Source organism: Oreochromis niloticus, linkage group LG9 (genome assembly GCF_001858045.2).
Source record: "Oreochromis niloticus isolate F11D_XX linkage group LG9, O_niloticus_UMD_NMBU, whole genome shotgun sequence".
Lineage (NCBI taxonomy): Eukaryota > Metazoa > Chordata > Actinopteri > Cichliformes > Cichlidae > Oreochromis > Oreochromis niloticus.
Genome location: NC_031974.2, coordinates 9,578,806 through 9,591,064, shown reverse-complemented (window position 1 = coordinate 9,591,064; position 12,259 = coordinate 9,578,806). Strand labels below are relative to the sequence as shown.

Sequence of the window (12,259 nt, the reverse complement as noted above, 5' to 3'; positions counted from 1 at the left end):
TGATGCAGGCCCGTAAAGTTGCAAAATTTCAAACAATACTAATAAACATCAAAAGTGAGTTTTTCGGTCTAACAACAAAGCACATCGCAGATAATAATCTGCATAGGTTGCAAATCAGTGCTGTGATGTGTGAGACTGTGGGTCAGGCAAACTTTCTGCAAACTATTTCTATGAGCCAAGTCGAAAGTAGCCCAACTTGACTCTACTGGCAGCGCACTACAGACAACAAAAAACAGTCAGGGTGCTATTTAATTATGGCTGATAACTGTTGGTGGTATCCCACCCCCGGTGATTGCACACACAAATTAAATCACAATTCATAAATACTCCAACTCAGAGGGAACCCGTTCTGACTTTTAAGCCTTCCAAGTGAAGTGGCGGATTGTGCGTTGCTCGCTCAAGATATTTTTTGAAAGATGATTGCGAGTGTTCTTGAGCAGACGGCTTTAGAGGAGCCTGGTAAACAACTTGGCAACGTCGAACACTGTATCACACTCACTTTACCGCGAGCGGCAAATTGAAACAAGCCAAACTGCTACACAGCACTAATGCAGATTCGGGCGGCTGCATCTTTGTATTCAGCAGGGAGCAACATGAAAGATTGAAGTTTTTAATTGCTTTCTCCACATCACGGGACGATTATTGTTGTGTTCTTTACAAACGTGCCAGTGAGTACAGCTTGGCTCTACGACGCTGCCAGCAAGAGAGAGAAGGAGGGAAGCAAGGGGGCCTAGCGATAACAGGAACTGGAGAGTGTTTCAGGAAGACCTCTAGGGGCCCATAGGGACCCCAGCCGCACTCGTCTAGTCCTCCAAAACAACAACCTTTTAACTCCAATTACAAACCTGAGGGGGCAAAAACGGGGTAGTAATGGCAGCGAGACAAAATTACTCTTTTCCCCAGTGCCTGCTTAGAAAGGAGCAAAGTCATAACAGCAAGACAGAAAACAATAAGACTGTCTCCAACATGTTCTCCTGCCAGATCTGACACCTTACACCACTTTGACCTGCAGAGGAAGGTAATGAGTTGGAGGAGGTGGGGGAGGTTTACCTTGGCTAGCATGGCCAAATGCTGGTTCTGTACGATGGCCGTTCTGTAGGTGGCCAGGCCACCCTCCTCTAAACTGGGAAAAAGGTAGTACAGGTGAACACTGTGGAGAGAGAAATCAAACACAAAACAGCTCAAGTTAGCCTTTTTATGACATTTCAAATCAGAATTATTCATCCGAACATGTTGAAGGATAGAAAAATATGACCAGTATAATTGACTGAAAGTTATTGCTCAGCCCAACAGACACGAGAATCTGCGATGAAGAAAAATAAGCCAATAACTGTCCAAAATAAGGATGACAAACATACAATCTACATGCCAAAAGCAGCCCACCAAAGATGGCTTTGCAAATGTGAAAACTGGGCATCGTTTTGGACTCTAGTTTGAGTTGCGTGTCGCTAAAAATACCAGAAAACCGCGTTAACGTAGTGTGTTTTAAGGATTCACTGCTACATGGGCCAAATACCGGTGTTCGCTGGCTCTATTATTCAGTCTAGTCTCATAGAAAATGTGAAATAGTCACAAAAGAGCAATCTATTTTTTTCCCACTGACACCAATTGCCAATTTTTTCTGTCAGCGAGAGCACAAATTTATAATATTTGTGATATGCTTCAGCAGGAATTATTTTTTATTTCTTTTATTTATAACGATAAAGAAAAGAAAAAACTTTAAAGGACATGGAAAGACTAAACTGTGATCTTTTCCTCAACCTAACTCAGAGGTTTCTAACTCCTAAACCTCACCAAGTCATTGTTAATGCCTGAGCTCAACCGAGCACCATATGTTGAATGAATATTTAAAAATGAGACAAATGATGTGTGAAAATCTGCGTATGACTCGAACTGGTGTGAGCAGTGAAATGACTCCACCATCAACCCCTCCTATCTCAAAGTGGAAAATATTCATTTCGTGAACATGGAAAGGTACATATAAGGGTGGACACAGAAATAACTGCCTGTTGGCAAATGACATGACATTTACAGCTTGTAGTGGGCTAGTGTTTGTTAGTTATTTCATTAGGTCTACATTAGAATGATGGTTTGGTGAGGAAAAGTGGAATAAACGATAATATAATGACAAAATACAACAACCTATATTTTCTACTGGCCAAACTGGTATAGTCTGGTATGTCTAATTCCCTTTAAATGTCACGTTTTTGGATTTTCTTCCTTTTCTTTCTTGCCGATTCTTTTCTGAGCCAGACGTCTGAATCATCACCAGTTTTGCATATTTGTTACTGACAAAGAAATATGCATGGCTTGACACACCACCCCAAAGTGAAGTGGTTAAGTGAAGGAGCTGTGCCAACACATTTCTTTGACTGATGACAGCAGGCTGACTGAATTGCCTTTTTTCCCTCCATAAAATATCTCAGGAAGTTCATCCATTATTTTGTAAACGAAGGGTTTGATAAATGTGACATTTTCGGGATGTACTTATACTTTTTCAGACTAAAGTAGTGGATTTTTTTAGCTTGTTATATAGGACTTGAGATCAAATTGGCCTGTTCTTGGCCCACGAACTAAAGAGATTCTGACAGCCCTGGTCTGTCCAAAAAGTTTAATGTCATTTCACGCTGCCTCATCCTGCATTTTCAAAAACTCTTCAAGACCAACTAATTAATTTTCCCGAGATATCCAGCCTTTCCAGGTCTGCGCTGGAACCCAGAAAATGGCGGCGGACGCTTGAGTGGTTCCACAGCTGGGTTCCGCGCTAGCAGGTTCCATTTTCATTACAGTCCGGCGTCTCCCTAACTGCGGCGTGTCATTTGATTTCATTTGAATTAAAACAGGCAATTTAATTCAGTCATTTCTAATCAATGCAAAGAGAGGAAAGCAGGTGGCGTTCTGTTTTTCCAAATTCACGAGAGGTCCATTTGTCAGGGTATTGTGATCTTAGTGTGGAAACAAAACACTTGGAATTAATAAAACCCACTTAGTGTAATGGAAAATAATGAGACCAGAGACTCTTGGTTTGCTAGCCAAAGTGTCAGTCACACAACCCGACTGAGTGGACTCCACAGCAATTTTCAGGTAGCAAAACACGCTGTATTTATATCTCTGCTTATTAATAGCCTCCACCAACTGTGGCACTTTCCAGACACCAACTGTGAAGCTCATCTGCAGTCTGTTCCTCGTGTGCTTTTCTTTACGTGTTCTGCTGTACTTTCTGGGCCAAAAATAAAGAAACCAAATCAATGCGTCCACCCGTGCCTCGGTTTTTCTTAACACAACTCCAAACATGACTTTCCAAGCATTTATCTTTAATAATTCTTACTAATTTAAACACCTGGACTTAAAAAAGTCCTTCTGATGAAATATTTACTTACAAATATTGCACGTGGCCTTATTTTCTTTACATCATCTGCTGACCCTTGTAAAAAAATAATCTCGATGCTCCCCTCTACTCAACACTAACTCCCACCCAGCGTTTGGAGCTATTCAAATGTGCAAAATATTCTGTTGGCTGGACAGCAGAGACGCAGATAGCCTCCAAGGGCAGTGCATGCTGGAGGTGCACGAGGCAGTTGGCCGGATCTGCTGTACCCATTTAACTGGACAAGAGGCTGATAAATAATTCAGAGGGCCAGAGCGTAGGCCAAGCATGTCTCGTCAGACGCTAACAATCAAAGAAGGAAGGCAGAAGAAGAGGAGGGGGGTGAGAAGGAGAGAAAGTGGCAAAACATGCCCGGAGATACCAAGAGAAACAGAGGCTAACCACCTTCTTTGTAACACAGTTCCTGGTGCATAAGGAGCTGAAGCGGTATCCTTTGTAACCCAGTGTCAGCTCCTATTAAGGTTTAATCCTGTTCCTGGATGTTATGGAAGTGTTAGCATTGAGGCTTACAAATGAAATTCTGGTAGGAGAAGTTATGCTGGTGGGCAAATGGAAATCTGATAAAAATCTATTCTCCCTTTTCCATGTGCATGTATGCGTGTGAAGGCTACACCTCGCAGAAAGAGAAAAGCCCTTTTCTTATATGTTACAGCATTTACGCTCAGAGGCGGAGGAGGATGTGGTGGAACAGTGGGAAAGTACAGTTAGTGGCACAGGTATCCGGACTTCACTGCGATGGATTTTAAATCAAATGATTGAAATGTGATTGAAGTAAAGACTTTCGGCCTGTCATTTAAGGGATTTTACAAAAGTACCTCATTAACTGTTTATGAATTACCGTATTTTCCGCACTATAAGGCGCACTTAAAATCCTTCAATTTTCTCAAAAATCGACAGTGCGCCTTATAATCTGGTGCACCTTATGTATGAATTCTGGTTGTGCTTACTGACCTCAAACTGATTTTATGTTGTACATGGTTCTCAAAAATCTGTCAAAAATGTTTTAGTACGATTTTAGTAAGCTACGAAGCCGCACCCCTTAATGGATTGTCGGAGCATTACGGCTACCGTAGTCAGGAGCCTCGCGGAGTAATCTGGGTCCAAAACTCCGTCCGCTTCAGGTCCCAAAGTCAAACGAACACTGAGGCATCACTGAGAGATAAAAACTGTCTAAATTCTTTCATCTTTAATAAAATGATCAGCGTTGCTGCTTTACCAGGTGTAACAATTAAGTTTAACGTCCAGGCATCCATGACAACAGAATTTATTAGATTTAACAGAGTTAGAAGATAGCAGGAAGTTAGCCCGCTAGTTTCGCTAGTTACCTAAATATGGTATAGCACGTTCTGACTGAGAGATTTCTGAAAAAAATAAAACGTACAGCTCTGCTGTCACTTCCAACATAAATGAAGACAGAAAACTAAACAGCAGTGACGTTTGTAGAGTTACTGAAGTTGGGCTAGCTGGTATATAATGATGTGCTACGTGATCACTAGCGACACAGCTATGTTAGCATAACATAAACACAGTAAAGCTGGAGGATGAACGCTAACTTTTTTCCACTCGATAAAAGTTAACATGAGGGTTCCCGATGGTCATGGACAAATGCAATCGCATGGCAGGATGCTGTAAACGGACTAAACTTCAGTCGGGAGAACAACTGAGATAATCCATCCACAATACCAGGTTAGTCATTAATATACTGCAACAACATGGGAATAGAGCAGCTGCGAGAGAATTCAACATTAATGAATTAATGGTACGGAAGTGGATGAACCAAGAAGAATGAGTTGAGTAAAGTTTGACTTATCTGATTGTTTTGTTTCACTTAATGTGCCTTATGGTCCGAAAAATACGGTATAGCCTTTTTTTTTTTATACATAGTTCCCAATTTTCAGAGATTCAATAGTAATTAGGTAAGTTGACATAATTTATACTATTAGTAATATAATGATAAGTGCACTCTGGGTCATCATTTATCCCACTAGCCCTAGTTCCACTCGCACCCCTGCATGCCCATGCCATAAAACTGTGATAGGCCTCAGATCATCCTCCTCACTCCGGTACAAGTTAATTTTAGTCTCCTCTGTCCAAACAGCTTTTTCAGAACAGTACAGGCTCTTGTTTCTTGAGTGTAGCCAGTGGTTCATGCCATGCTGTAAACCCTTTGTATTTCTATGCATGAAGGCATCTCTTGATTGTAGACCTTGACACAAATACGCCTGCCTCCTTGAGAATTTTCTCAAAGCTGTGTTTCATTCCACATTTCAGACCGCATTGTTGATTTGGTCGCTCCTCAAGTTTTTATTACCTCTCCGACAGCCCGCCCACCCACCATAATGATGTCCTCCCTTCCTCGCTCTGCTCTGACGCCCAATCTGGACCACACCTGGAATCAACCCCAGAACTTTAATCTGTTTAATCTGTCTTGAAATAACAAAGGAATGTTTTTTTAGTCATGTCCAATAACTGAAAGCAGAGAACTATATATAAAGATGGGTTTACTTCCTAAACTGTTAATGAACCCCTTGAATCAAAGCTTAAAGTCTGCACTTCAATCACATCTTGATTGTTTGATTTCAAACACTGTGGCGGTGTGGAGAGGCAAATTGCCAAAACACACACACAAAAAAGTGCCAGTGTCCAAAAACTACAGCTACTGATAATCTCTGCACTTTTCTCACATGTTTCTGCCCAGAGGAGGAGGAAGTGGTGGAACAGTGAGGAGGTAGGTGGGCTATCTCGCTAAGTAATGTATGAGATTAGTAGTAGCTATATATATAATGAGCAGTGTGTGCTGTGCTTAGGTAAGTGCCGGACAGCAGCGCCCGCACTCACCTGGCAGTCAATAACACAGTCAGCATTCCAGACAGCAATTCCAGACAGCTAATTGCAAGTTGTCATGGAGAATTTCAGCCTGTTAAAATAGGTTGAGGGCGGCGTGAGAGGTAAAGAGGAGGAGGAGGTGGTGGGAGGGGTGGGGTTTACATCCCAGTTCCAATTACCAGTAAATCACTGTCTTGAATGAGTTGAAAGTATGGAGAAGAGCGTGGCTGTGACAGACGAGGATAGATGTAGACAACGAGAAAGAGGGAGAAATGGAGTGAGAAGGTGAGAAAGGAAAAAAGAGACAAAGGCCGATAGTGTTCTCGTCGGCTTCAATTAGCGCGGGTGTCTATCAGAGGCTCGCGAGCGCTTTCTCACCTGGTGAGGAACTCGACAACAGCATCACCGAGGAACTCCAGTCTCTCGTTGTGATTGATCCTAGACATGGGGAGGAGACGGAAGGAAAGGCGGAGATGTTAGGACATTAGAAGAGGTAGCAGGAGAGATGGGCTTCTCACACATGCACGCACACTCTCTCTCTCACACACACACACACACCCACACGCGCACACACACACCTGCTCACCTGCTAAATCCCTTGCTTTCACAGTTAAAGTTAATTTTCTTGTCAGCAGGCCTGCCGGGTATATTAATCACAAGAATCGTCCCTTTGATTGCTCCTGTGGTCAGTGATAGCATGAACAGATATGTGCCCGCAGGCAGCCTACCTGGAAGGGGAGGGGTCATCCTGTCCCAGACGAGACATGATGTTAATCAATGTGTTGATTCCTGGGAAAAAAAAATTAAAAAACCCCGGAATGGTAGGGTTAGAGTCGCCTGATAAAAACGACTGGTCATTTTTAGGAAAACATTTGAGATAAAGACCTTTTTTCCTCATGTACATGTGGTGGACCTTCCTGTCGCCATATTTGGGCTGGCGGATGCCGCAGTTGGACAGCGAGTTGCGGGCGTGGTCGGGATTCATGCCAAAGTTGAGGTGATGGCTGGGGTGAGTTAAGGCCAGCTGAAAGAGAGGAAACGTTTGTTGATTAACAAACGGGGATATTTTGAACACTTTTTATACCACAGGAAGTTGCTGTCACACTTTGAAAATCTGACTGGAATGTTCTCTGAAATCCTTCTATGTAGTTTGTGTCAGAAGATCCTCAGTTTTGAATAAAAATACCTGTAGTGCGTCTCAAATTGGAAAATTATGCATATTATTAGTTCCTTGTGCAGTTCTGCAGAGTTCCAGGGTGTTTATTATTTGTCCGTCTCCCACCGTCTCCAACTGGTCCCAACACATGAATGCCCCTCCCTGAGAAATGTCTGCCAGAGGTTTCTGTCTGTAAAAGGGGAGTTTTTCTTTCCCACTAATACCAAGTGCTTAGTTGGCGACATGGTGTCATGTGATTGTCTGTTGAATTGAACTGATTTGAAAAAGTTCTCAACATGTTTCGTTAACATTTTGAGAATACTTGCAGCAGGATGACCAGACCTATTTCAATGGTCTCATAGGGTGATGATCATTGTTTAATACACATACAAGTGTTGAGCAGTCTCTCCATTTCAGAGCTAAAATTGCAACCAGTGAAGTCGAGAAACGTGCAGTTTTCCACACTCTGCATTTTGACCGTCACAAGTAATCCATGCAGTACTTGTAAAAGCACCTCATGAAGTTGTACCCGACAGCGTGAATGCTCTTAGAAGCATGTTACAGTTTCTGTGAGTGTGCTTGGGTGCAAGTGACATGAATTTCATCACCAGACAACGATCGCAAGGCTCTGAGCGGGCATCGACAAGCCTGCTGGTTTTTAATGATCACACAGATTTATCTGCAGAGGTGCCAGCCTACAACGCAGGACCTACGCAGGCACCTTTTAGTCTGACTTATCAAAGACTTTAACAAAGAGTAACATGACTGACTACTCATCCGTGGTGTCTCCAGCTGTCTGTGTCCACAACTAGAATATAATAGCCGCTTTACAATTCCCTCGTCTCTGAGTCTGCTAGGGTCCAAGTGACATAAATTTCATCATCAGACAGCAAGCGTGAGGCTCTGCCGTTTTTTTGTGACTGGCAGACTCGTCCACAGAGACTTTACATTACAATACACCAACTATGCTGCGCCCATCAGGCAGACTTCAAAGGAGAATAACAGGAATGACTGCTGACCGGGGGTCTACAGCTGTCTGTGTTAAAATAGCAAGTCTAAGTACGGTAGTAGCAATTTGAAACATATTTGTTTGATGTAAGCAGTGGTTCTGACTGTATAGAGCAGGCAGACAGAACATGTGATGTCCATTCACTGGCTGTGATATGTCACCAGACTGTTACCTAAGCAATCCTCACATGCACGCTATCAGGCATCACTGACTTTGCACGAGGGAGCTGCTCGTTAAAGGCCATTTAATGTCTGATCTTTTGAGTTCTGTTTGGTCTAGAACAGTTTAAGCTGCAGTGCATGCGTAAAAACAGCTTTCTTTGCAACCAGGAAGGTCACCTATATATATGAGATGGAGTCTGCATTCCTGCCGACTAAGGTAGTAATTTCTGAAAGGCCAAACGCTACAGTGGAAAGCGTTGAAGCACTGACCCATGCTGGCTGTTTAAACACAAGCCCTTGTGTGGCTACAACTTATATGCAGTAATCATTCAAGTACATATAGTTTCAATCAATCAAATAATAGAGAACGAGGTGTTGTTTGTTTTTTCTGCTCAAAATGAGATCCCGGCCAGCAGACACCAGCAGGTCATAAAAACACATCAAGGCCAAAATCAAGATCAAACTTCCAAATAAACAGCTCTAACTAGGAAGGCCGCGCTCAATACGCAATCGCATGGAAAAACAGTTTAAATGAGGGAGCCACACTCCATGAAGAGGATCTCAGACAAGCTGCCAGAGGCAAGCACCAGCAAATAAAGGAGAGAGTCCCCTATTCGAGCACCTCACATCAATGCCCACACTGCGAGAACGTTAACGGTTCCAGAATTGGCCTCTTCAGCCAATTAAAGACCTAAAATAAGAACTACCCAAGAGGCGCACCATACTCGAGTTGTGAGTGTGCACCGATTACAGTATTCATCTGCATCCAGTGGCAAACATCCACTTCTTGCTAATAGCATCAATGAAGTTGGAGGGATTTGGTTTTTAATTAAATATTTTGACAGATAGCTTATCAACTATTGGTAAAAAAAAATAGAAGATAAGGACTGAAAGAATTAAGGAAATATACTCTAAAAGACTCAAAAACTGCAACGCAAAAAACTCCATAGTTGGACCATTGCTTTTATTCAGTATTGTGATTATAATGGTTGATGCAACAGGTCAGAGCCATTCACTTAATCCTCATCCTCCGCTGCAGGCTATTATCCTGTCCTTTAACAAAATGGAGGAAACCATGAGCTCCAAACAACTCCATCTGAAAGCATCTTTGATTCAGTGTCCCAGATGGCAAAATGGTGAATAAAGCTAAGGCCATTTGCCAAATACAGCAAATGGATCACAGTAATATTACCAAGACAACAAGCGTGAGGTCACCTTTTGGCTCGTCACCAAAGTGAGACAGAGAAAAACAGCAATTCTGCAAAGTAGTTTTGGATCAGAATACTTGGGCGGCTTTCAAATGAATATGAGCAAATTGCACGTTTCTTCTCATTTCATTCCAACTTGATTATTTAAGAAAGTTAAAATCTCTTTAAAAAAACAAAACAAAACACGCACAAACGGTACATCAAATGTTTTTTGATGACTCTTCTTCACATCGCCAAACACTAAAATAAAAGTCACAAATTCTCCAAGCGGTCTAATTCACCTAAATTTTCTAAAATATTCCAGTTGTAGTCATATGCAGGACAACACCAACGAGGCTTTAAGTTCCTGATATATGCATTGCTCGAGTATTTGGGCTGCTTAGGTCATGAGACTTTTTTTCAGTGATGCTATTTGCATTGTTAATGCATTTGTTCCTATTTTGCATTAGTGACTATATATGTTGACATCTGAGCTGTCACTTGGGAGCAGAATAAAGGAATACGGGAAAAACAATTGGCAACCTCCAGGTGAGTGTAGAACCGCCAAGAGCTGCAGTTCCTCTAGTGCCCTCTTGTGTCCTCCAAATGTCAGTCAATCCCAAAAGACTCCCAAGTTAATGTGTCCAACTTAAAAGGATCTCTGTTAATCATATTGTCTGGCATAACAGCTGCATGGTTTATGACAGAGGTCGGCAACCCTGAACACACGTGCCACAGCTGGCACGCAAAGGGTTAACTGATGGCACGACACGCAGTGAATTAATCTGAGAAGGTGCATTAAAAAAAAGATAAATGGCCGGGCCAGCGGTGCACATCGCAAATTAGCTCACATAGACACATTAGCTGTGCTGCTTCTTAATGACGGTGTCTTAGCTAACAACCCCAACTAACAGATTCAACTTGTAATTGGTTAAAAATAACTTAGCCTACTGGTCAGAGGGACGTTGGTAGCTGGAAGTTTTAAAATGCAAACAATGTTGAAATTTCCACATTCCAACACTTCAAATGCTTCAGGAGCTGTCCGCTCAGCGCAGCATCAGCACCGCGGAAATACATGGATACATCAGACTTGAGACAGAACTCACAATGCGTTTTCTGGACTTTCAGGTGTATGGACCAATGTTTTCTTTTCTGATCAAACCAGAAAGCGTTAATGAGCAGCTGGATTTGCCTCGCATTAACTGGCTGGACACAGAGGACATCGAAATGCAGCTGACTGAACTGAAAAGCTCGACTCTGTGGGGGTCAAAGTTTGCAGAACTACGAAAGCAGCTGGAATCCACAGCTGTCCGTGTTCATGGAGCTTGCATTTTCACCTGCTGGACATCACTACCTCACAAGTTTAACTGTCTTCAGAACACTCATCAGAAAGGTTGCCGACCCCTGGTTTATGAAGTAGGTGAGAAGTCGTTAACAAAGCTTAAAGAAGTCCAGTCAGTTTCACAAACTTCACAAATGGGTCAAGTTTTGTTTTTTGTTGTTTTTTTAACTCATCCATTTGGATTTTAGGAGGACTTAAAGGTTAGGGAAATGGCCAATTTGACTCCCAGATGGACTGACCTTGGCAGATGCAGCCAGCAACTGTCTGCTAGGCCTCACCTCAGTTATCTCAAGTTAATGAACTATACCGTCTGTATGCAGTTTGGAGCATTATATTTGAGCTGGTAAATAATATGGCTTGCGTTGTGGAACAGTCCATGTAAGAAGTTCTCCAAAGTTGTCAAATTTCTACTGTTAAGAACTGTTGTAAAAATGTTTTTACATACAGTCTGCCTGCTCAGGAGAAAGAAAGACGTAGTAGTATTCAAGAGCTACAATGTACAAACACTAACAAAAGCTGTCCTTTGGCATTCGTAAGTGCTTCTTGTGTCCTTCTTTGCTTTTTACTGTCTTATGTGTCTTTTCCACTTTGTGAACTCTTCTTTGGTTGTTCCTGCTTAAGCAAAGTTTTCAACAATTTAGCATTCAACCTGGACATGGCGCACTGACAACACACTGTTTGGTTTGTCCAAGCCTCTGCTTTTGTTCGGTTAGCCTCTTACAATCCATCTATCTATGTAACCACAGATTTAAACAGAGAGACACCAAAGTCATAGATGAGATCATTTGCCATTCCTGTTTTAGGCTGCTACTAAAGTAGAATGATGTTTCCAGTTCATTGAAATAATGGATAAAATTCTACTGTATCTTAAAGGGCTCCCATTTATCTAGAAGACAATGAATTAAGTTAGTTCTAAATAAAATAAATAAATAATTGTTGTTTTCCCCCCCCAAAAAAATTCATTTATATACAACATGAAATGAACAATTTCAATAAAGCTACTTTTGGTTTCTTCCTTATTCACAAGGTGCCGCCACAGCTCCACATGCTTGATTTGGCAGATTTTTTATGACAGCTAAAATCCAGAGGAATTTGTCTCTGGTTTTGGCCATCTATCGCCTCTACTGGATGGCTACAAATGCATGAAATCCAAACGGTGCACACCATAAAGTGGCCGGGGTGCTGTAAAA

The 12,259-nt window shown here is 42.1% G+C and overlaps 1 protein-coding gene across 1 annotated transcript in view; it reads right to left on the bottom strand.

Moving 5' to 3' along the window:
* Positions 1 to 12,259, bottom strand: part of drosha (drosha ribonuclease III) — a 129,769-nt gene that overhangs the window by 67,179 nt on the left and 50,331 nt on the right. The window contains 4 exon segments of the mRNA XM_019362997.2: positions 1,051 to 1,150; positions 6,593 to 6,652; positions 6,943 to 7,003; positions 7,100 to 7,238. Of these exon segments, the coding sequence (XP_019218542.1) occupies positions 1,051 to 1,150; positions 6,593 to 6,652; positions 6,943 to 7,003; positions 7,100 to 7,238 (360 nt within the window).